The sequence below is a fragment of the Psittacula echo genome (genome assembly GCF_963264785.1).
Source record: "Psittacula echo genome assembly, chromosome: 4".
Taxonomy (NCBI): Eukaryota; Metazoa; Chordata; class Aves; order Psittaciformes; family Psittacidae; genus Psittacula; species Psittacula echo.
Window position 1 is genome coordinate 5,892,221 of NC_137738.1, and position 27,123 is coordinate 5,919,343.

At 37.2% G+C, this 27,123-nt stretch overlaps 1 protein-coding gene across 5 annotated transcripts in view; it reads right to left on the minus strand.

The window, feature by feature from the left end:
• Positions 1-3,652: 3,652 nt before the first annotated feature.
• Positions 3,653-27,123, minus strand: part of PPM1B (protein phosphatase, Mg2+/Mn2+ dependent 1B) — a 64,618-nt gene continuing 41,147 nt past the window's right edge. For 4 of the 5 annotated variants that reach the window (XM_080616871.1, XM_080616869.1, XM_080616870.1 and 1 more), the window contains 4 exons: positions 25,793-25,910; positions 17,830-17,941; positions 14,565-14,622; positions 6,578-8,430 (listed from right to left, as the gene is read on the minus strand). In XM_080616871.1, the coding sequence (XP_080472997.1) occupies positions 8,125-8,430; positions 14,565-14,622; positions 17,830-17,941; positions 25,793-25,910 (594 nt within the window). In that variant the 3' untranslated portion in view covers positions 6,578-8,124. The other variant, XM_080616873.1, reaches the window with a different exon arrangement.

A 27,123-nucleotide genomic window follows, 5' to 3' on the forward strand; every position in this document is an offset into this window, starting at 1 on the left:
GGGGGAAGCAGGCCCCTGCCCTCCATGGGTGATCAACATGGCAGCTTCTCCCACTACTTTGAATGAAAACGATCACCCTCTAAGTCTTGTTATCATGGCTGCAAGAACAGCAGCACACTGAGCTGACACCTGGATGCTCTCCCAACACAGAGGGTCAAACACAATATGGTCACGCACCCACAGAGAAACTTAAAGTAAGCTTCAGATTTGTTGCCTCTCCAGAAGGAAACTCGCTCACGTAACTGCATCCTTCTCCATTTATATGGTTACCACTCCTCCCCTTACAGCATTTGTCCATTGCTTTTCTGTCCTAGAGGATGATGACTTGCAAAGAATTTTCTTTTCCAGCATAATCCTTAACACCATCCCAGTGAGAACCCCAAATCTCAGTTTTACCCTTGATGAGCTGGGGATGCTCAGCATAGTATTAAACCCTGAAAGGCTGTTGAAGTTTTGATGGCCTTAAACTCAAGAGTGACTTGGTGAAATAAGATTTGTAATACAGACAGCACAGCCAAGCAAGCCCAACAGGAAGCCAGGCAGAAGCTCAAAAGATGGCATTGCACTGCATCTCCACCACATCCATCCTGTGGGTTGCCAAAACACTGTACCCCATAGCAAGGGGTACATCTATCCTTGCTAGAACTTCTATCTGCCAACAATCTGCATTCACTGAACAGTAACTGAGGGGCAAGCTTTGTTCTGTTGAGTGCCAAGAACTTCCTCATGTGGAAGGATGAAAGTATTTTCAGGGAGGAGCTGTCAGACAAGGCTGTTCTGCCTCTGACTTTGCGGATCTGACACTATGTGACCCGTGTGCTGCTTTTCACAGTGCCTGTTTCCCCACCTGCACAAATTACACATGTAGTACTACACAGTTACATACAGCACTCAGCCTCACCAGAGCTGAGAATAATGAGTTTACTCCTTCCCTGTCTCTATCAGTGCATCTGATCGGCCTTCCTGCAACTAACTTGCTTTTTCACATATATCAAATTGGTGGCAGGCATTTACTGATCAAACCCACTCAGGCTGTACTGCCCTGAAATAATTTCCTGCTGGAAGAGCTCAGTTCACATCAGAAATCTCCAGTCTTTGTGCAGGGCGCTTCACTCCGTAGCACTGAATTCCATCCCAAGGCTTTTACGATGGCTGTTCGAGACCAACAGTTCATTGATTTCACATCAGGCCACAGTCCAGCAACAGGAATGTGGGCGAGCAAGTGTGTAAAACTCTATGTGAACACTGGGAGTGAAAACAAAGAATTGAAAGTACTCATTTCTGTAAAAATGCTCAAACCAAACCAAACACCAAACCAAGAGAAAACCAACCTTCTAACTCACCTGGACTGACCTAGCATTCTGCACAGCAACAGCTGGTGCATGCTAGTGTCTATATTCAAGGAAGGAGCTTCTCTGGCCAGCACAAGCTAGATCTCTGCATCAAGACAATGTTTCACAACTATAAGAAGCCACTTCCAAACACAAACATCCCATTCAGTGTGAACAGAGGGAGCAGAACTTAATCTTAGATTTCAGACTCCCCTGAACATACAAAGACTGAAACCGAAGTTTACTTCCCATAAGTTAGAGCAACTGCTATAAAACTAATCCTCAATACTAACCTCTAAACACCTCCTAAACCAAGTTTTGTTTCAGAATCACTCGGCATTCAAGGACCCAGTGATCAGGGTGAAAGCGTTGCTTGGTGAAAGGTGAAGAAAGCATTGCCTGCAGCAAATACCAGCCTTTCCATTTTGAACTTAATGAATTCACTGAACTGTGTGGGCTCTTCAGGTGCCGTATTTCACACCGTGTATCTGCATACAACAGTTCCAGGCACCTATTTTGTTTATACTAGCAAGCCAAAGAACGTAATCCTACATTCAGCAAGTATTCATGCAGTGCCCTTAAATCCCCCATCTCTGAAACTCAAATAGTGAAGTGACGACTATCACACATACCCATTCCCCTCCACCAGAAGATAATTAAAGTGTCTGCCCTTCATTCTATGAGGCACTCTCACAGTTCTCATGCTTTCAGCATTGCCAGTCTGTAGTACCAAGTACAGTGGGACTCTCATCTACTTGGAACACCACCAGTTGGAACAAAACCGGGTATGTGGGGGCACATGACCTTTCAGATGTAAAAAGAGCAAAGCACAGCAGCACCAATTAAGCATGTAACAAAGGGAAAGATGGAAATGAGAGATGACCTCAAGCAGTGAGCTAAACATGAGAAGGAGGCACAGTCATGCTAGAATGCCAAAGCTATTTGTCTTCTGATCAACAAAGAAGCAGCTAGGTAGGAACAGAAGATGGTACAAGCAAAGCACATCTGAGCCAGATCTGTATAGCAACAGCCCAAATAAACATAAGCAGGACAAGACCAGATTGGTGCACAGAGAAAGGGGTTACAAAGACACACAAGACCCCAGGCAGGGGCAGTTTCAACTCCACAAGCTGCATACTTACCTGGATTATATGGCAAAGGCTCAGTGACACAGACACTTTCCCATGGGTTTCCCAAACTGCCCTCATCTCCGGGAGCATCCCATGCAGTTGCTCACCTGTCCCAGTAGAGCTACCTTCCTTTGACTTCTTATTTTAGAGCTAAACCACAGCTATGAAGAGCTAAAAGCAATATGCCTTCAGCAGACAATCCTGAAACGTAAAATCTGCTTTGCAGCCCAACAAAACCCAAGTTATTTGATAGATTTAAAACTGATTGAGACTGTGACTTTTTTTGCCAGAGTAGACCTTATAGCTGATGTCAGGCAGCAGTGGTTTTCGCTTCATCTTCCAGAAGTAACAATTGTCCACTAAAGCTTGGTTCAATGCTGTTACTAAGATTAAGTGCCTATTGATTTTGATTGCACTACGAACCTTTAAAGTGCCACAGAAAAAATATGACTGGTTTTCTGGGGCTAATTTCACTTTTTGTGGAAGATTTAAGCCAGTGATTGTAGCTGACAGTGTAATAAAGCTCACAGATGAAGTGGCCAACTTAACTCTATTTTCTGTGTGACCTCAAAAAGCTACCAAGCCATCTTCCTTATTTTGAGTGTACATGGGTTTTGTTTGGCTGTTGTCTGTTTTGTTGGGTCTTTTTTTACTCCTTCACAAAAAGGATGGGTATTTTCACCAAATCCTGCAGAGGTTTGCATGCAGGCTCAAATAAGTACATGAAGATCCAGTCTGTTAACAGGTTTATTGTAGTTAACCCCTCATACGAGCCTTTAGAGAAGGTCAGAATGACACCACTTACATTTGCATCCATTTCTTTACTCCCTATTCCATTTAACAAGGATCAGTTAAAACAAATCTGTATTTTGCTCAAGATCATCAGGGAGCAGATTTGACAATTGACATGGACTACTTTGTGTCTGTTACAAGAGATGCCATGAAAAACAAAGACAATAATCAAGCTGAATTTGACATGTCAGAAAGATGTGAGGTGGGAGAGACACTCCCCGCTCTTGGTGTTCTACAGAAGTATCTTTATGTTAGCAATTGCATGGCAAAGTAAGTAAGAGAACATGATTTTAAATCTCATGTTCGAATTGACAACTTAGAGCAAATAATGAACAAATTTTATCAAGATTTCAGACTTATCACCCTAAGAATACAAAGTCAACAAGCACAGGGTTTTTCTCCAGGCTGCTGAAATCTGAAGAGTAATTTGATTAAACAAAAACCACTATTAGAATTGACAATCCAGTGGATGCATAAATGGAAAGCAGTACTAACTTACAGGAAAAAAACATGTCTTGTTTTGTTGTAGCTGTGCAAGCTACGGTCCTTCTCTTTGAAAAAGCTTATGGGCATGCTTCACTTCTATGTAATAAAAACAAACGCTTCTATTTCAGGGAGACTACCAACATGATGCAAAGACACTACACGTGTTAAGTGTCCATAGGGCTGGAGCCTATGGAGCACAGGAAATCTTACCAGTGGAGCAAGGTATTAAAATTACAGTTCACGAGGAAAGCATGCAGGTGTTACGCTGTACAAGCAGATCCAAGGAAAAAGTTCAAAGAACTCACAGAGCTTATAGACCCAAAATCTCCAGGTTGTTTATAAACACATTCCACACTAACACTGAGGTATGCGGACAGGTTATTACCATGCAGTATCAACAACATGGTGGATTTTGTTCTCCTCTCCCACTCAGCCAAAAAACTTCATTAATCACAGAATCACTAGGGTTGGAAGGGATCTCCAGAGATCATCTGGTCTAACCCCCAAGGTAAAAAAACCCCAAACCAGTAAAAATCATACCATGAGAGCATTAATGTTGGAGAACTTCATCAAAAACACTGTAAAAAGTAAAACTTCATAGGTCTACCCTCAGATATTGAAGAAACTTCAAAAAAAAAAAAAAAAAGATTGATTAAAACCTCAAGTTTAATATGAATTCTTACAGACTTTAAATGAATGCTCTGCTATAGCTGGAGTAAGACTCACTCCAGCTGAACTTGGGATGGATTTGCCCTAGGAGCTCCAAATGCTGTTTGTACTCTTCTGTCTTCCACAGAAGCCCACTTTGAGACTTCTGGCTTATTGTGGCAAAAAGCCACACTCGCTACAGAACAAACACAAATCCATCACGAAGAGATACCTCCTATTTCATTATCTTTTGATATCAAACACTCGCATCATCTTGATAAATCCTTCTCAAGAAAATATAAAGCGTATCACACTGTTTTAGCAATCCTTTATTGAAGATAACAAGTTGGTTATGTTCACTGTATTGTATGAAACATCACAATATCATACTGGGAAGGTACTATCAGTACAGGGTTGGACCAGAGCGGACAGTCTGAACAATAAACCATTTTGCATTCTTCATTCCCTATCTTTTAACAACCCCAAAAAAACCAGTAAAGGGACAAATACCTGTTAACATCATCATTTAGAACACTTTAACTTACAAGGCTAAAATCTAATGAATAAATAAAATATACTGTGGCAATAATCCTCTCTAGACAAAAAAAAAAAAAAAGGAAAAGAAAAAAAGAAGAAAAAAATACACAGTGAATCAAAATGATTGGGAAAGCTGCCCTTCGGCACCAGTATGAAAGAGCGTGTGGTTTTTACAGACTCACCATGGGGATAAAGTTACAGAAAAATACCATGAATTCCATTTCACACAAAACCAGTTGATGACTGTCATTAGCTTAAAACTACACACAAGGGCAATTACATCCTCGCTGAAACACAGTTTAAACAAATAGGAAAATGTTTACAAGGCATCCACAGCATGTAAATCATGTACAGATGGATACATTCATTGTTTCCCCTCCCCAATAGCTTTTATTTTAGATAAATACTTTACTCTTCCCCATTTTCAGCATTTACTGGACTCATTACATGCACAACTCAAAAGTCAGAAAAAAAGTCAAGGTTATTGCAAAAATAGAATTAAACTAAGAATCTTCAAGTACCTTACATGACAGCCACTCTGTACCATGCCCATTGCTTATAAAATGAAAGGTCATTGAACCCATGAAAATATCTCTAATATTTTCTTAATTTAAAATAGATAATTTTAAGTGTATTTATAGTAATCTCAAAGTGATAATTTGAACTTCGAAAATAATGCAAACAATTAAAAATTATACCCATATTACACGACTTCTGTCTGTATCTTAAGCTGGAAAAAAAAAAAATCAAAAAACTATAGAAAACCACATATAGAACAAAAAATAATCACAATTTACATTATAATAAAGGCAAATTTTCAGCAATTTTTTTCTTTTTCTTAAAAAACCTGCAGCTGTGAGAGATGTCAAAGCAAGTCCCTACTAACTATAAATTCATCAGTTTGGTTTTTCAAAAGATCTTTCTCTAGCAAGAGTTTAAGGGTGTGTTGTACACATGCGTAAAATCCTTACTTGGTTTTAGATGCCTAAATCTTCATATACTATTGCCAAATACACTTATCTTGAAGCAAGCAGTAGGCAACGTATCACAATTTGGACACCGCAGGGAAACCTAACGGTCTGGTAATACAGGTAAAACTGGAAAATTAAAAAAAAACAAAAATAAAAATACACATCTGATAGCGTATTGCCCAATTGAAATTACTTCCAAGCCACAGAGCTGCAAAGCCTTCCAACTCGGCAGAGTGAAATAAGTCACGTCTCAAACAATTACTTGTTCTCTCTCACGCTTGTGTGTTGCGCATCTCATGCAGCCATGGTGTATCTTCAGAGTACACCCACAATCCTGTGCACCTCAGGTACGTGTACCCATCTGCTGAGAGAATCATTCCTTCTTTCCTTTATAGGGCCAAAGTTCATTACAGATGTAATCAGTGTGCCTGAGGCTGGTAAAAATACTGTAGTACAGGCAATGCTAAGAGTGGCAATATCAGAAAACACAAAAATGAACAAATGATGGAAAATTCTAATATCTTTCTGCCCATTTCACAAAATGTTGGAAATCCACCAGAATTTTTCCCTTGTATTGAAGAAAACAGATTTAAAAGTTTTTTCCCCCTTTCAGAATCAAAAGCATTTTAGCAGATTTGTAAGGCTACCACGGATCTTCTAGATCTCCAGCACCCTACAGGAAAAGAAGAGGAGAAATATTACTACTCACCAACACAAATGAAAACATTTTGTTGCAGTTTGGATTTCAGTGCCATAATTAAGTAGAATAGTGTAAGACTATTATATTCCGTACCTGCCCACTTCCACACACAAACATTCTCTGTTCTTCAACTTCATGAGGAAATTTACTTTAGAAAACACGAATCCAGTAAAGTTATTATGGCAGAAAGACTTAAACACAAGTATTACCTGAAACTGCACTAAACCATAGCTAACAATAGATACTACATCTATGGACTACACGAAAAAAATAGATCTATAAAATACTAAGGAATTCAGCTCTTCACACATTCCTGGTCTACAAGAAATTCCCGGAGGCTCTTTTTCATTATGGCAATGAAATTTGTACCTATTTTGAAGAATGATATTTTTGTGCAAGTGTTACATTATGAACTGACCACTGACCCAAGAACTCCAAATTGGGTTTATTAGCAGATTATTTACCACCAAAGTAAACCCCCAGTATTATCAGTGATCTATTCAAATGTATGGTCTGTGTACACGTATGTGTTGCACAACAAAAAGACAGAAAAGATCTGGTAGAGGGTAAACCTGGGTAGAAGATCCAGTTTATTCATTTATATGGATGATGTTTAACTTGAGCCTGAGAAATGCTGCCTAAATACAGGAATATGATGAATGTGCCAAACCCAAAATTACTCAAATATTTGTAGAAACTAATGAACATCAGGAACTAACATTCGAAGCTATGAAAAGTTTCACATCAGGTCATAATGATCACATTTCAAAGGAAGTTTATTACTTGCTTAAAAGAGTCAATATGCATACAGATTATTCCACAGCATATTCTTTATTTTCAGTTGAACACAAATTCTTAGAACTTGGCACTAGGCACTAAATCTAAGTACAATTGCATTTCCAGATATATAGTATGCTACAACTTGGGAGGTAGTAATACATTCGTCTAGAAAAATTGCTATGTATAATCAACAGTGGATACAATCTAAACTGAAAAAATCAAACACATTTAATGAAGAATAAGTGACAACCTAAAACTTAACAGCTTTTGTAATTTAGCTGTATTATAAACTATACACAATTCAAATACAAACATGCAGTATATGATAATGGGGGAAAAACCAACCCTGAAGAATTCGTATAATTCAATTATTTGCACAGAAGATATAATTAAGATGTGAATGACTTTACAATTTGCAAACATATACCATCAAAATTAGTATTTAAAAATGTAATTAGAAGAAAAAGTGTTAAGATTTATTTTTGCATTAGAATGGTAGATTCCTGTTGTTGGTGTCACAGGATTAAAAAAAAAATTAATCAAAATCTCAGATGGGAACTTAACTGCTTGCTACACAACGTAAGATGCAATTACTATAATACACCATAGTGGTTAAACTTCTAAGGAAAAAAGAGCTTAGTATAAACAATCTATACAAACAACTAAAGTAAAACCAAACAGACTTCTAGGATAGATGTGACAAATGTTGAGACATAAACAAAGGAAAATACGCCAAGTGAAGTGAAGCGTTATGTCTGTCTGTCACTCAGCTCATTCATCCCTGAATCTTCGCTTGAGCTCTGTATTTCAGCAAGGAGATTCCCAGATTCTGTGTGAGTGTCTGGTACGGAGTCACTGGGTCCAGCATGAGTATCTGAAGTAGATGCTGCAGCTGATTCAGCAGTGCACTCTTCTCCCTGCATCTTAGCTAGCCTGTAACTAGTCAGCATCTCTTCCAGGAGGTGGCGGTAGTTTCCCCTATGATTAATTCTCATTTGCCTGAGTGCTTCCACCAATTTTCCCTGTGTTCCACTTTCCTCGGCTGCGCCAGGGTCCTTTTTTTAAGATTCAAGACCCCAGAAAAATCAGTAGTTAAACTAGAATATTTTCTAACGACATTAAAAGCAAAAAAAAACCAAAACAAAACCCAAACCAACCCCGCCCCCAAACCCAACAAAAAAAAACCCCAAACCCGCAATTTTTCCAATTGAAAACACATCAGCTTTCCTCAATTTGAATACAACCACCTTATTAGCAACATACAACTCAGAATATCACCAAGTTTGTCTCTCTTATATAACTTCAGAAACGATACCCACTAACCCAGCATTTTTAATAATTCCAATTTATTTTGAGCCAGACAGTGTCGATGTGGCAGCTCCTCCCAATTAACTCCATCTTGATTCAAATTGTCTTTTGAGACTCTAGCTGACATTCCCCACAACACTGGTCAGTTGTCAGTGAAAAATTTGTAAATGTAAGCTTCTTTAGCCATCAGGTCAATATATTTAATGGTGAATTTCTGCACAGCCAATAGCAACACAGTCCTGTGAACAGCTTACTAAAGAGAACAGGTAACTCTACTGCTAGCAGTTTAGTTGAAGCATCACATCAAAATAAGTGCTCAGAGAGTTTTAGAAAACAATCTCTGATTTCTGCATGCATGATTGCTGCCACAAAAGAAACAAGCAGCTATCAGCACCGGGAGTGGTGGTGTTTGAATACAAGGCACTATTTTTGGCAGATGTGTGTATTGCCTATAAAAATTAACAGAACAGTTATATAAAGTCAAACCTAACAACCTACAGTACAGAATCTGAGTAACAGCACTGATTAAGGACTGGAGGTCTCCTCTGCAAGCCACCTATTTGCCTACAAGCCTTTGGTTGAAAAAAATTGGCAATAGATTTGCACCTCTGTTACAGTGCTGTGACACTGATACTCGGTATTTTAACTTCCAAGTGCTAAAGTGGTACCGTTGCTTAAAGGGAATAATACATTTTAAGTTATTAATATCTAGCAAGTTATCAAGCTAGACAAATGGACCTGTATCACTGGAAGCTGGCACATTCTGCAATACATTAGAGGCAAAATCCAGACTGCCTTATTCTCATGCTGACCTTATTTTATTGTCATCTAGTCCAAAAGCTTCATGAACTACAAGTATTGCAGCCACACACTTACAAGCTTAACTGCAGTATTAAGACAATCTCTTGGGTTCGGTAAGATTCTGGATGCTCTAATGTTGCTGGAATCGAAGCCCTGAGACTCATTAACACAGTCTAAGTTAAAAAGTGGACAATTTTACCAAAAAAAATGAGTGTTACTGCATATAATGCTATCCTTCTAAGCTTAACTTGTTTCACAAATAGAGACAGGCTTCAACTGTTGTTTGCAGGTCTTAGTTAGAGATGTTTGACTCCCATGTACTAGCATTTTCACGTTCAGATAGCTCTTCAAGAGCCCAGTGAGGAGAAGCAAGTTAAAGGAGTCAGTTTTCATATATGAAGTGGGACTGTCTCAAAGTCTCAAGAGCACAAAATCAGTGGAAACTCAGGGCATAAAGAATAATCTACAGATGTATCCTATGTCTTAGATTTTGACAAAAGGATACTATTTATGCATTTATCTAGGTAATATTAAACAAAGCAGTAGAGCTGGAGGTCCAGTTTAAGTTCAGAGAAAATCTGAAGTCTATAGTTGCTCCATCCCATCAGTTTTGCTCCAAGATTGACATTAGCAAATACACACTCTGAATTGCCGTATTTCACAATATTCACATCTTTAAAAATCCTTTTGGCAGACGGAAGTGAAAACTTCTGCTCCCTTACAACACTGAAGTGTAAAAGCAGTAAGCAATATAATAGCAGACCTGAGACTCCTAAACAATTCAAATGGTAGTAGGAGTGCAGGCTATCTGTGCTTCCCTCATTTTAGCAGATTCCCTCATTGTCTCAGCCAACAAAAAATTCCCACAGACAACAGCAAGACAGAAACTGCCTCTTTTATATACTATACACTATCAATACACTATAACACAGTTCTCTCTCTAACGATGCGTGGCCAGAACAGGTCCCTGAAAAGTATGATTTCTGCACAGGTTACTATTTGTCTTCTTTAGCGTGCTAATTCAACTTAGTGCTGCTGACCATAAAACCAAGAATAAATCTGTGCTAGCTATATTTGACAAGAGCATTCACAACTTTTACACAAGTTCTGCTCTGTTAAATTATGTATATACTGAAAAGGGCTACTATGTATTAGGGACAAGATTTACAATATTTAAAGGCATAAGAATTTTGTCCAGTAATATTACAAATATCTGTAGCAGCCCTTAATGACATATGATTTATCGAAGTGTACAGTATTAGTAAAGGCAAGGGATAAACATGACTGGTTTCAAACAAGATGCTCAAAAACAGCTTTAAGCAAATGCCACTGAAACTGTTAATACAGCCACTGAAACTATTAACACAGCCACTGAAATTTTAACATTATTCCTTGTACCTAACTGGAGAGTTATGTCTTAAGTTTTAGGAATATATATATATATATTTAATTTAAATAAGGTCAAAGTAGAGGCATTAGAGAAAGAGTTAAACATGTTAACTAGAACAAGAACTCAGTGGTATCAGAGTGGCAACAACTGTTTAGCTATTAAGAAGTTCTTTTAAATTTCCTTTTAAGATCTGAAAATGCCAAGCCCCAACACGTAACAGGTGTCTGCGATTTCACTTGCACTTGTAAAACCACCAGCCACCACATTTATAGCAGAAGTCTCTCTGCTCAAACACTGCTCTTTGTGAGCCCAATGCAGGGCACTCTCCAGCCCTGGATTTACAAAATACTTTTAACTCTGCTGAGATGCCTAAAAGAAAAAAAACATGACTGCTGTACCCTGAAAACACACTAGTGATCTCTGACTACTGCTGTGGTAAGGATTCTTTCACTTCACAGTGTCTCACTTTGCAAGTCTTCTGATTTAGGCTTTATCTCAAGGATTCTCAAGAAAATGTGCATATGAAGAACTGGAGGAAGTTACCACTCACAATCACTGTCTTGGATGACAAAGAAAACTAAGCAAAACACTGAAATCTTTACAGTGCTGAGAAAAAACAAAGCTAATCTGGAAAAATATACTACCTTAGTTTTAATTTATACACTAAGAACTTACTTTGCAAAGCTATTATGATGCAGTTCACAGTAATTCACGGTAAGCAGTTTAACTGTTCAATGCTAGAAAGTACAGTCTTTAGAAGAAAGATATTCTCAGTTGCAAAAGTCCGTGTGGTTGGTCTGGGTTTTGGTTTTATGGATTTTAGTGGTGTTTTAAAAATTTTTTACTCGCATAAATACTTCAGCAATTAATTACATTATGATTTTGTCAAAGTAAAAAGAAATGGTTCTAGCCTTTACAAAATCATCAGATGAAGATGTGTGCCACAGGCAGACTTTACAGTTAGTAGCAGCAGTATTCTACAGAAGAATAATGGGTAACTACACATAGGGAAGGATTCTTCAGTGCAAGCCTCCATATGCTCTGCAGACTCAGCATCTGTGTCTGTAGCTCCTAATTTTTTGCATGAAGCCCCGCTCTTGCTTCATACTAGTTTAGACATGGGCATTACTAGTTAGATTTTGGTCTCAGTTGGAAATGTCATTATTAGCACGTACTTGTATGTTTCCTTCTTACCTTTACTTACTGTTTAAATGTGGGATATGTAGCAACATTATCACAGTGTGTAGATATTGTGGGGAGTCTGATGTTGAGTAACTGAACAGCTTCCTTCCCTTTCACCCCTCCACCCTGTGCACTAGAGTATTCAGTTCAAAAGACTAAGAGATCACGACATATACATCTGGAACTGAGTAAGACTAGCAAGGAAGTCATGCTTTCATCACCTCAGAGATGAAGCCCACTAAATTCATCCATTTCACGAACAGTAAGACAGCAATTCCAACTTGTCAGAAAAGTGCAAAAAGGAACTGCATCCTTCACCCAATCTCAAGACAACTATCCAGGGATTCTAATGGCAATGAAGGTCAAAGCTATTAAGGGTAATAAGGGTTAAAGATATATTCCTTTATGAGTAACTTGCATATTTAGTTCAGTTACTTCATTTTATTAAATTATAATGGATGATGTACAAAAATGTCATGGAAGTAGCCTATACACAAAAAGGATGCTGTACTGGATGTTAGGACTTTTAGCAAGCTTGCATGGCTATTGAAAAGTAAATTTGGACTTAGAAAAGATGCATCATAAATGCAACTATGGCATATTCTAGTTCTAGAAAGTTATTATTATATATATTATATATAATATATAACTATATATTTATATATTATATTATTAAAATAAATTAATTAAATTATAAATTAATTAATTTATATTAATTTTTATATTTTTATATTTACATATCTTATATAATATATTATATAATTAATATAATAAATATATAAATATAAAATAAGTATATTAATATATAATATTTCATACATGTTATATATTTTATATTTATAGTATTATATTAATTTTTATTAATAAATAAATTAAAAATAAATTAATATATTAAATTGATATATTATATATAATATTTATATATTATATATAATATATACTTATATATATTTTTTATATATAATATATACTATATATTATAGTTCTAGAAAGTTACCTTTAGACAAACCTGTTTTTTCTTAAAAGCAAACAAACAAGAGCTTATAAAACCTATGCCACAATCTTGAAATGAGCCACTTTCACCAATAACTTTACGCCATAAACAGAAACGAAACTATGGGTAAATATGGAAAGTAGTAACAGGCTGACAGAGGTGCAGAGTTTCCTGAAGGACTAAAGAAGCTGAAAAGAGGAAAATTTTGTCTAGCTTGTCTGGGGGTACCGCTGGACCATTTGTTGAAAGTTAAATGAAAAATGCAAACTATCACTTTCAAGCTAAAAACCAAAACAAACAAAAAAACCAACCCCCACCAACCCCCCCAAAAAAGCCCAGCAACAACAACAAAAAATCCCCCAAAACAACCCACCAATAAAAACCAACCCAACAACCCAGAATAAAAATGCTAGAAACGTCTTCTCTATTTGTAGTTTAACAGAAGAGCGGCTCCTCCCACGCATACAAGCTTTCTAACTGAAGAGAATAAACCAAATACAAGTAGGCAAGAGAAGATGACCGTGAGAAAACCACAACAATTGTGATGAGACTGCATATTCACAATCTCAAGGCACACAACTGATCATTTCAAAGCATTTAAAATAAAAGTTGACATCGCCCCATTCATTCTAATGACTACCTGACTGAGGATCTAGTAGCCATCTCCCAAGATGAAAAAATGATAAAGGATTTACTAGAAATCAAATGGATACCCTCACATTAATTTACATACACTGCACAGGAAATGAAACATATGCACAAGCAGTGGTGGTTTTTATCAGTTCTTCAGTTTTCCAATGATTATTTTTTTTCAAATTAGCCACAACTAATATGAACACCAGTTATTATTCTTTATGCTAATATTAATAACCACCTAATAATCAGGTTTAAAGTTAAACTATATTTCAACATACTATTTAAAAATCAACTTACTGGGAACTGGGCAGAAGAATGTAAGCCATTTTTGAGATCAGAACTGAAGTAAACTAAAAGCCCTTTATGCTTTTCCTCAGGCCACTGCACATGGGATATTTAAAGATAGTGTAAACTCTACAGAAGTAGTCAATATTAGTCTCTCGTTATTTTTTAGATTCAGTGTACCAAGGTCTTCCACACTTACAGAAGACAACAGCAAGTGTGTTTGCCCCTTCTTCTAATAGATTTCTAGATAGCAGGCATAATAGCTAGTTAAATAACGAATATGCTGACCATAATTGTTTTTACAATAAAAACTTGTAATTTAGAAAACCCCTGCATTGTTGCCTCACAGGTCGGGCTGAAAAAGCACTAATGTTTTGAAAGTCTTTTAGAATTGGGTGTCAGTTCACTGTCTTTTTGAGGATGAAGTCTGTATCAGATCCATCCAAAACAAGGTCAAAATGAACTGTATGCTAAAATACATATTTTGTGTTTATAATCCTTTATTGGCAGTGATGCACACTTCTGCTTAATGCATGAAACTACTTTGGCGTTCTCATGACCAAAACGGTGTAGCAATCAAAACGCGAACTTACCCCCTCATTCTCTCTGTGTGGATTCAGCCTACTATACACAGCTTCAATAATATTACGCCTAAAAAGAGAAGTTTAAAAAAATTAAGCACAAGAAAGGATTTCAAAATATTAAGAATTTTAGAAGTTTGAGCACCATAATAATTGCAAAGTGTTTAAGATGTTTTGCCTTTAACCTGCCTCTTAATAAGATGAAGCCTGCTCTCAGTGCCTTTACTCAATTCTAATATGATGTGTGGGGGCTTAGCAGTAAGTTAGGATTCGTGAAGACTAAGCAAGGCAAAACATTTTCTTACTCTCCCCTCCCCATGGTCTACCATCTACCTCTTTACATCTTTAGAAGCTCCAGCATAGCCAAATTTTGCCAAGAGTTAACGCTTAAATCTGTATTTTACTTGAAATGAAATTATTCATATTTGATGTTTTTTCTTTCCTTATTTCTGGATGTGGAACTTGAAGACAGTTGGGGTTTTCCCCATTTTTATTACATATATCTAGGTTACTATTTGCCATGAACTTTTTAAGTGCTGTGTCCAGAGTATACAACCTCTAAGATGCATCGTCCAGTGTCTATTCACACTGTAGAAATTAAACCTCAAACGCCATTAGGTAAAAACCAAAAAACAAACCCTAAACAGACTTCTGAGAGGAAAAAAGTTATGTCTATACACGATACAATCAAAGTTGCTGACAGCTTCAAGAAAAAAAGAACTGCTAAGTGAACTAGGGCTCTCAAGTCTGGAGGTGGCCAAGATCTATACAAACTATGTCGTACAGAATGTGAATAAACACTGTTGACTCTTCCGAAGACCACAAGGGCATCAGATTAAGACAGTGTCTCAAAAATACAGTGATGGCTCCTGATGCAACAGAACTTTCCACCTCAGAATACCAAGGATGCTAAAAGCTTGATGAGACTCCTTCTCAACATATTCTAACTTACTGGAAAAGATCAGAAAGCACCTCAGCTGTAAGAAGCTGGAAGCTGAATAACGAAATGGGAAGTTTTATATCCTCCCCATGGCACCTACTTTCAGCTATCCCATGGCCAGGACACAGAGCTAAAGCAGTCCCTGGTCTGATCTATATGACTATGTTCTTACGTTCACACCAGGGAAGCAAAAAGCACATACAGAACAGAAGAGTTCAGGTTTTGAATGTGATGTTGCAAGTATGCTCACTCTGAGACAAAGCAATAAATCAGGTCATCTCAATATCTAGTGTCCAGCACCAGAATATATTTTTCCAGTCATGATCCAACATTTTAAACTGTGTTTATTAAAATATTCAGAACTCCAGAAGATGGTTTGTGGACCAGTGAATGCAAGGGACAGTGCATCAAATCTCAGGATGGCTACTAGCCTACAACACTGAAAACATATTGTACTACCATGTGTTCAGAGGCAATATATTTTGATGAAGTTAGCATTTTTCTAGACATACTACACCAAGGCAAGCAGAAGGCAAGCATAGCAGATACATCTGAAAACTCAAAACCTCAACACGCTCTTCTATACGCCATTTGTGCTTCTTCACACGCAAAGTTTCTGGGCTGTGTTTGAATGAGCACCAGGGAAGATGAGAATTAGTTTGACAGTGACACTTTTTTTTTTAAAGTTATGTCCAATATGAAAAATCCACTGAAGAAAAACTTCTCCAAGGGCACATCAGTTAAAGTCAACACTTTAAGAAGAAATTTAGAATGGCTGAGCTAGTATCAGACCCATCAACACTGATGGAAGATTTTCCTAGAGAAAAGAAATAATCTTTTAGCAGATGATGCAGCAAAGGGCTCTCTCAGTTTAACTGCACATTTAGTGACAGAGGAATGGCACAATTCTGACCAAATATCTGTACTACGGAGAGCAATGGCACCTCACACCAATGTAACAGAACACACCTCCACAGTCCAAGCAAGGCTGCCACAGAAGCAGCAGACAGCCACTGCAAAAGTTCTGAATCAGAGTTAAAACTCAGGCCCTTGGGAATTCTCCTATCTTTTCAATCCACTTTTTCTTTGAACAGCATATTTCTCCGTACCGTCCTTTGATGGGAAAACTCAGGATGTCCTGTCTCAAAAGATGAGGCAGTAAGGACTCTCTTGAAAGAAGCTGCACATATACCTCCCGAAGTCAGTTTCCCGTAATGCAGAACTTTTTAAGTCAAAATTGAGAGAAAGGCATCAAAAGGCAAATTCTGAACCTAAGCCCATTTAAAATGTAACGTGGTCAACAAATGAAAATAGGATTATATAGAAGGGTTCCAGAAAAATGAAGCACTACATGCTGCAGTTATTAATGAGCTAAACAACGAAACACACCAACTCATTCAGCAGTTGCGAGGCGCTAAGAAGAATAGAAGAATAACAGGCACACTACAACTTTTCTGAATGCCTGGAGCACATTTACAAGTCAAGAAAAAGGACCAAAACATACAGGAACTTTCAAGGCTAGAAAAAAATTTATCATGGCAAACAGTGCTCATTAATAAGAGCACACAATGAAAATGGATGTGTACAGAAATGCTCAGGGGACAGGATCTTCTGTTTTCAAAAATACAAAGATTCCAAAAGGATCATGACTTATGCCAGGGAGCAAATAATGGGTTCTACTGTTTGGGGAATTCTAGATTAACAGTTGCTTGCGCAATCTCAAATTCTGTTCTTTAAAACCCTTAAATTATAGGTTGTTAGAACATTACCATTAGCCTCTCCAGAAAACCAATGTAATTTCTGAATGTTTATTCCAATTATGTTTTAAAAGGTATATGCTAGTTCAATATTCTTACTTATCTAACATTCAGTTTAAGATTAAACAAGGAAAAACAATTTGCTTACAAGAATGTATGCTGAGCAAACAAGCATCAACCCAAACTTGTAACGGACACTAGGTGGTAGAGGGAACATGACATCAGGAAAACTGAGCTGGTAATTCAATATTCTGGTTACACTATTGACAGTTCTTAACAATGTAAAGCAGTAAAAAGACAGGAACAAATATTTTTAATTTTTTAAAATGGTCATATGGAAATAGTAAATTAGCATGTTATGTACCAGAATATGATAAACCTGTTTCCTCTTACCAGTCTAGAATAGGAATGGTGACACAAATGTTTATGTAACGCAAAAGGTAAACTGGCTTCAAATATGAAACCCAACTTTTTTCTTTTGAGTATAGCTGTTACAATAAGAAAAGCTTTAACACATTTAAATGAAAGTTATTTGTTTCAGTGAACTGAACAATTCAAGAAATTCCAGTAATGTACTCACTTGCCAGCTAAACCTCCTCCTGGTGGTAAATTAGGGATATTCTCCGCAGTTAAAATACGAATAACATGAGCAAGATCAGGCATTCCTTCTTCACCCGATTTTTCCATAATTTCTAATTTAAAAACAGAAGAAATCCTTGGATTACTGAATTAATACTACCCATTCCTTAAGACACTGAAATACAAGATACTATCACTATTTAACAGAGACATTATGAAAAAGTTACACATAAACAAGAAAACATTCTTTACTTTTTAGGTACACAGACTTTGCATGGTGGAACAGATATATTCAAATCATAGCATGCCTTTCCAGTACGCCTCTAGCCATTCTCTTTCAGAGAAAGTCAGAAGCAGACTATGACTTGGATGAAATATCCTGGAGATAGCAGCCTGTTTTCAGAGTCTGCTTCAGTTACCTTCCTGTTGCATTACAATACATACTCAGAAGTTACATGCCATAAAGCCAATACTTCCCAGGAATTCAATCTTACTTCATTGAGATTAATACCTTGTATTCTCAAAGGCCTGAATCTTCCATGCATAAACACTAAGATCATCACACATATAAAGTGGCATATATAATGGTCTAGTATCACTCATGTGGTCAAAACAGAATATAGAACTGATGATGGATAATTAATAATACACTATTCAAAGCAGAAACATCATGAAAATCAAGTGCTTAGGAAGTTCTTCTGCCTTGGGAAAGAACTGCCTAAACTGAAGTAAATCTTCACATGTTCTTATTCATCAAAGTTGCTGTAAGGCACACTTGTATTAGCTGCACATATATTGACATTGGCGTAACAGTACCAGTCATCAGCCTCTAGTCATTCAACTACTACTACCATAGCAGAAAAAGGCTCACTAAGTTATCTACACATTGTAGCTGTATGCACGTGTCACATTTTTAAGAATGACTTCTTTCCTGACAATCAACTACATCAAGGAATGGAGTGACATTTCCTGTAGGCACTGTTCTAGATTAAAGTTCTGTTCAAGCCACAAAAGAATTAAAAAGAACAAATGAAATATCAACCTAAATAAACTTCAGTCAAGCTGTATCTTGGCTACTATCCAAAGATAAACAAACAACTTCAAATTTCTTACAGTCTATTGATTAGATTCTGGATGCCTGATTTGGAGCCTGCAACTGAAGTCAGAAGAAGCTACAATTTGAATTGCTGAAGTTAGCGGGAAAGTGTATCATCAACCTACTTCAAGCTCTGCATTCCAAATTTCCTGGGATTTGAACCTCTCATCATGCCTATCACCTATCTAGACAGCGAGTGATACACAGGCTTCTCTTGGGACTACCAAAAACAACAAAGTGCTTGCAAGGTACTCACTCTGTATCAGGAAAGCCCCCCTCCCCACAAAGCAAATCTTTCAGAATAGTTTTATTGTTCTGTAACAAATAAGGTACTGTCTTCAAAACCTCAATTTAAAGTCTGTACCATAAACTGTCTGCAATGAATAAACTACCACTAGAAGTTAATAAACATTCTTCCATGAAACCTTAAGTATATTATCACACATCCACCCATTAAGAATGAATCATGGCTAGCAAAGGAAGTGACAACTGCATAGGTATGCTTGAATCTTACTATTTTGATCACTTCTTCCACATGCATTCACATAAACCTGCCACAAGTCATTGCATCCTTTTGTGCAGTTCTAACTAGTTATTGCATATTGGTGCAAACGTAAGGTTTTTAGATCTTCTTAAAAAGGAGTTAAAGCAATCACGACTAAGGATTACTGTATATCCCCTCATACTGGAAGCTTTTACTTTGTACTGGGTAACTTTTAGTTTATACTGCATAACTACCGCTCAGGCAGTGCCCAACTGAATCATGAGCATCTTCCATCTATTTCTAGAAGGTGCCCAATCAGGAATTCTAAGCTGACCATCTCCTAAAAAGGTTCCTAACAGAAAATTCGACAATAAAGCAAATGACCCAGCATGACCTTTTTTCATTACACATCAGTTAGCAGATCACACTGGGGATTTGTTTGACAAAGGCCACTAGAGAAAGAAACCAAATGTTTTAGGAAACTGATTTACAGGCATTTACAAGGTTTTCACCATCATCTCTATGATATTAAGAATAACCCTGCAATTAATTTTTTTCCCATGAATGTGCAAAACACGATTACAGAAACTTCTACATCTGCTAATTGCTAATATTAATTCATTGCTAATATAATTCAGACACTCCTGGAATCATTTCCTGATACTATCATATATGTAAATCCATGGAAGTCCACTATGAAGTCTACTTTAGTCCTTAAAATATTTTTCACTAAAAGCCGAACACTTAACTGAGATAAGCATTTTGAAAATTCAATTTTATTTCCATTTTATATCATGCAAGTCCCCAAACAGACAGCACTACAAGCTTTCTATGTTCCAGCATCCACTTCGATTTCCAGCTATATTATGACAAACCAGTTTTATATACAGGATATATTCCACGCAAGTAAAATGCACCTTTCAACTCACTGTGTTAACTGAGTGTTCATCTACTATTGTTAGTCTAAACAGAACATGTGCTCCTGTTTGGGGCATAACGACCATCCAACACATGTGCATTACTGTAGAAATTAGCCAGCTAAGTGACTCAAGAAAGATGCAAGGCTGTGCTCACCATAATAAACGACTCAATTACAGGCTACTGACTAGAACCTCATACATATTTTGGAATACTCTTGAACTGGCAGCTTTGGAATGCAGTTGTGCACATTCTGTTAACCTCAAGACCCAAGCTAGCACAAGAGCTTCAGTATATATGCAGTTCTTACACTAGGAATCTCTGTAACCTATCACTTGCTGAGGCTTTTTAATAACTCTGTTAAAAAAAAAGCAACTTTGTTTTTGTACTGAAATGGTAATTCTCTTTTCATAACTCTGTAAAGACCCTATGTAACTACTAATTCAACTCACTGTACGAATACACAAGATCTCAGCAGTCTACTTAGGAACGTACAAAGAGAGTGCAAATGTTACATATGTTACTTGGAGTACTGTGTGCAGTTCTGGTGTCCTCAACATAAAAAGGACATGGAACTGTTGGAACAAGTCCAGAGGAGGGCCACGAGGATGATCAGGGGCCTGGAGCACCTCCCGTATGAAGACAGGCTGAGGAAGCTGGGGCTGTTCAGCCTGGAGAAGAGAAGGCTGCGTGGAGACCTCAGAGCAGCTTCCAGTGTCTGAAGGGGGCCTACAAGGATGCTGGGGAGGGACTATTCATCAGGGACTGTAGTGACAGGACAAGGGGTAACGGGTTCAAACTTAAACAGGGGAAGTTTAGATTAGATATAAGGAAGAAATTCTTTACTGAGAGGGTGGTGAGGCACTGGAATGGGTTGCCCAGGGAGGTTGTGAATGCTCTGTCCTTGGCGGTGTTCAAGGACAGGTTGGACGAGACTTTGGGTGGCATGGTTTAGTGTGAGGTGTCCCTGCCCATGGCAGGGGGGTTGGAACTTGATGATCTTAAGATCCTTTCCAACCCTAACTATTCTATGATTCTATGTAAGCGTTAAACTGCTTTTGAACACAGATTTTATTTTTTAAAACAAACAACAGCATGCCTCAAACAATGCCTTTCTCTCCAAAGCCAGAGCTTAAAACACTCAAGAGCAGCAGAGAAAAAGACTGCTGTCTAAAAGGTTTGATGAGTTAGTCCAGTCAGCTTGAAATTTAACATCCTCAAAAGAACAGAAAAAAATATTCCAAGTTGAACAGTGTACATTCATTAAGAATAAATATCACTGATCAACCCAAAACTGCTTCAGGAAGTCCCAAAGGATTTTATACTAAGTACCAATGTTGCCCTGATTTAAATTAGTCTCTTACTCAAAGACAAGAGGATCTAAGAGAATCTAATACTTTGTGGTTTTGACAACTTCTCCATCTTTGCAGCTTAGAATTTCTAAGGTGAGTTGATTTTTTTCCTCCAGAATGTTTTTACTACAGGTCTAAATAGAACTGTTATTGGCTATCAGCAGACTGAACATACCATGAGCTGTTAATTATTTACAGATACAGAAACATGGCTGTTCATGTTAAATTATTGCATGCAAAGTCCCATATTTGCCTTTTGAAAGGTACATCTAGTTGGGTATTTTAGACATTAGTAAATTTACTACAGATTCTCACTAAATACAATCACTTGTTGTAGCTGAGCATACAGATTCTTGGACTTAGCTACCTAGCTTATCACATTCAGAGCTTCAAAACACAACAGAACTACAAATGAATAACACACTTCCCTGAAGAAGAATATCCTAAGGTGTAAACCATATTTAGAATACATCTAAACAAATGAAAAGAACTTTTAAAACTTTTAAACCTACTGTTTTAAAAGAATCCAATGTATTTCCAAACAATTCTCCCCATGCTGCTTAGCAGTTTGAAACATTTTATTAAAGGTTCTCTGTATAGTTTCTGAACTAGTAATACTCAAGGCACAAACGTAAGGTAGAAATTGACTGTGCCAAAATGACAACTTCATAGGATTTGTTATGAATGCAAGAATTAGCTAGAAAACAGGTAAATATTTCAAGTTCTTCTGAAGTCAGTCTCCTTTATTTTCCTCCACTTCTTGACAGAATTTCCTCAAATAAGCCCTCATTCCATGCTAAATGCTTGACATTTAAAGGCTTTGCACTCTGTCCAATAAGCAGAACACATAATGAGACAGACAGCTCATAAGGGGTGGCGAGGAGGGAAATCAAGAGCTGAAGCAACAGAAGTCCAAGCTTTGAAGCAATTTATTTCTCTGGAGCAGCTAAGCTTAACAATCCTTTAGAGTTACATTTAGAATGGCTCTGCATCAGTTCAGACTACAGACTCTCCACTTTTTTTTTCTGGCATGTGTAAAATTTGTTAAATATGATGATACAGCTAAAATACATTTCTGCCGCTAAGTGATTCTGATAAGTAGTAAATTACGCTATAGAACTGCACTGTTACAAGCAAATGGTGTCTCCTACATCATTCTCTGTTAATTCAGTCACTCTGATCAAAATTATTTGACAACTTGTCTATTAATCTTCTTAATGCTCAGTTACAAAAGCAATAAAACACACTACAGTTCCATACATTAACTGAGAAGCTGGCAATACTAACCAGTAACCACTGAGAGCACACCTGACTGCTGTCAGTGCAGGTAACTGCTCCTGGCTCTCTCCCAGAGCCTATTAACAGCTCATGTACTCTTTTCAGACATAGGAAGATAATAGGTATTTATCCTAACTAGTGTCATCCAGGAAGCCTGGGATGAAAGCCAAGTTCTGAGAAACACGTCTGGAGCTAGCATTTGAAGTGACCATTAGTTCTCTCTAATCTCAACAGAAACTACAAATATGCAAGCCATTTCAATTTAGATCCCATTTAAACAAGACAGAAAGACACCACAGGCAGCAGCAGCACATTCATAGATAACCTGTACCGTTACCTGAAGGTCTTCTCATATATATTTAAAAATTAATGTTTGTTACATGAACTATCTAGATTATTGGGACATTGAAGCAGATACAAAAAAATGCAAGTTCACCTCATTTGATTAAAAATGCAGTAAAAAAAATCTAGACAAAAAACATGAGTGATTTGTGGCTTTCACAGCTGTTTCACACAAATGAAAACTCATACGGGATCTATATTAAGTGTCATTTCTAGCATTAATAGTAAGGTTGAGAATTTTGATATCGAAGTGACAAAACTAACAGCTGCCCGCAGCAACCAGGTTACAGTGGCAGCACGTACACTTCCATGTCACTGTTGCATTTTACACTGAATTAGCGTTAAAAAAAGTTCTGCATGGTTAGCTGTGGGATTTTTTGCTGTTGTACACTCTCAGAAGATTCCTGATTTCCTGAGACCTACAGTGCAGGATTACTTCTCACTTATAGCTCATGCTCCTTATTTGGATTATCAACTACTTTCTAATGAAAGCACATCCAATCAGCCTTTTCAGTATCCATTACAGCATGTTAAAAAGCCAGTGGGTGTCTCAGATATTCAAATAAACTAAAACCACCAAGAGAAACAGAAGTGGCACCTGTCTCCTATATGATAGTGCTGTAGTCCTGTATTAGTAATTCTCACCAAATAGGTATAAAGAGAAAGAAAGTAAGTGTTGTATCTCTAGAAATTACACACACCATGCTTATGTGCCTGGAAAGTTTCCACCTCCATACTGAGACAATTTGTTCATCACACCTTTCATAAAAAATGCTCAAGCAGTCTGTAGCCAGAGCTGTGGTTGATGTCACTGAGACCTTGTTCCAGTTTCCAAATGGTGGCTTCATGCTGGTTCTGACCTGCAAAGTCTCAAACATCTTGGCACTCAAATTTAAAGTTACTTTTAATAGTCCTGTAGACTGCCAATGTCACATTTTTCCATACAAACACATACAAGCTTCATCAAGACAGCATTACTGTAGCTAAGCTACTGGTCTCAGCACCTGGAACAAAAACATCTAAGGCAGCCATGTTACTTATTACCCTTCTAGAAAGTGATCATCTCTTCATAAAGCATAGCTGAACATGGATCTCTTGATCCAGTCCAGGCCTGAAAGAAGTCAAGAAAGGGTACAAGTTATCTCAGCCAACTTTCTCTTCAGTAAACCCTTTTCTTTCTTGAATACTGTTGCTGTAATTGACAGCTCAAACAAATGGGTTAATAAGCTGCATCACCGTAAGTGGGTGATAGCGCTTCAGTACTTTTCTGATGAGATCACGGAAGTTTAAAGCATCAGAACAATAAGGCTTTCAAAATCGCTGATTGCTTCTCTCCAGCGATGCTACTTCACAGTATTATTCTAGCAACATTTACAACAGCAAGACAAACTGTCCCAGAAACTCAGTTATTTTCATGCCTGGGCTTCTCCTGCAAAAAAACTATGCCAACATAATAACAATACTATAAAAAAGGCAAACCTTCAATATCAGCCCTGAAGTTCAGTCAATTCTACCAAAACTGAGCTATACCTGGATCGCTAGCATAACCAAGAAGATTGGAGATACCAGGAGACCACTACCCATAGCTGTTGTCTGACCTTACAACAGCCTTAACCAGTGACAAAAGAATACAAATTAGCAGCAACAGTTTGAAAGCCCATTTCAAATGTCAGTTTTTCTAACATTAAGAACACTGCAGAGAAGGAATAAATAAACAAGGGCAAGCCTTTCATTCTTAAGTAAGCTTTCTTTCAACTGTTTCTGCTTAAGGAAAGAAGTTGCATTTAAACTACCAGATAAGTAAAGAGCTATAAAATCTGTGACTAAATGAAACAGGTTAGGAATTAAGTTTAGTCCTCCATGAAACTTCTAGAGGATTATACATTTTTTATTTACACATACACACACACTTGATAAGCATTCAGAATCTAAAGGGATGACTTTGATCATTTTGATCACTTTGATCATTTATACTCTGTTAAGTTTTCACAGAAGTACATTTAATAAAAGTTGGTGTAAAAAGTAACTCACAGCTGTGCTAAATAGAAGCAGTTAAAAATCCTTTAATAACCAGATGAGTAAGTTGTCCCTTCATGAAGTCCTAGAACAGCTTTTTCTTTTCAAACACTTTCACAAAAAAGGGAACAGGCATCACAAAAGTTCCTTTTAATATATGCAAGACATTAGCAGTATCACAAATTACTTAGCTGATATAACACTCTGCAAGGTCAGTGGTTGCATTTTGACCTGTAAAGATAGAAGTAAAGCCCTAAAAGCTTTACTTCATAGCTCACATTAAGAAAATGCTTGCAGAATACCAGGATAAACTAAACTTGTGGCTTAAAACGTTTTTCCTGACACAGAAAAAAAATCATACCTATAACCAGGCCTGAATCTGACCCAACATATACTGGCACGATGGCCTTTGGGGGTTTTCTTTTCATGTTCAAAAAGGTTATGACAGCATTTCTAGTGAACAAAATGAATTTCTTACCTTCAACCCGTGATTCCAAGTACTTATCCAACTCAGCATCTTTTTTCACTGCCTCATCTGAAACCTTAGGAGCATTTGAAAAACAAACTAGTACGATACTCATGTTATCACGACTCCCCTATATGACAAGGAAAAAAACAAGAGTTAGAATCTTGAGTTTTATTTGTATTTTTTTCTATTTTTGTCACATTTTCACTTGTTCCAAATACAGTACAATGATACACCTGGGAAAGAAGAAAACTTGCAATAAAACTCTATTTTGATTAAAAAGAACCTATAAGTTTTCCGACCGAACTATTTGATAAAATGAATTCTACTGATTTCTACTGTACATACTTGAAGTCTCAGATATTTAGTGGACTTACTTACATGTCAACCATCTAAAAATAGTATCAAGAAAACAGGTCAGAAATCAGACAGTTGTTTAATGTTACCTTAAGCCAGATTAAAAAAAAACCCCTCCTGTTGCAAAATAAAAAGCAGAATCCTACACTACTAGAATAAAACAGTTAGCTACAGCTACTAATTTATTTCACTTTGAGAGTGTCCATGGAAGACATTGCATTCATTAAAATCTGTTTATCAGAATGCACCTGTGTCATATATAGCACCTTGAAGAAGCTAAGTACAAAATAGTAATTCATTTAGTATGGTCAAGCTGATCTTACAGACTATCATGTGCTCAGTAGTGTCAGCCAACAGCTATTGTCAGATACTAATTTTAATGTCAGATCTTCACTAGTAAGCTCTGATGCCACTTTCCTGCTCATATTTAATTTCCAAAATTATAACCCACTGCCAAATTTAAAACCTCACCGTCTAAGTCTCTTAACAAGGACATTTACCAGAACCGTAACTTAAATTTCTGGTTTGAAATCAAGATCTTAACTTCTCCCAGCACCTTTTGGTACAATTTTAAGTGCCACTGGTAACTGCACATTGTTTGTGTGTAAGCTCAGCCTACTGGATAGTTCCTATGATCTATCACAACAACCCCTCCTCCTAAAGAAATCAAGTAGGAGTCTGACATTACAATAAATTCCTTCAGAAGTACTCAGGAGTTATTCTACATTATTCCCTATTGTAACAAGCATATAGGAACACCCATCTTTTACAGCAGTTAATATTATGTGGTACAATTCACATCCTGAAGACAGAGGACACCATTTTAATATCATCACAAACTGCAGAGATCCAGGATCTGACTTTATAAAATAAACATGAGGTCAGGGCTCAGTTTTACTGAAAGAATACTAGTGTGACCACCCTTTAACAAGGCTGATCAAGTGCTTGGTCAGGAAAAGCTACGCTTTAGTGTTAGAATTCTGAAT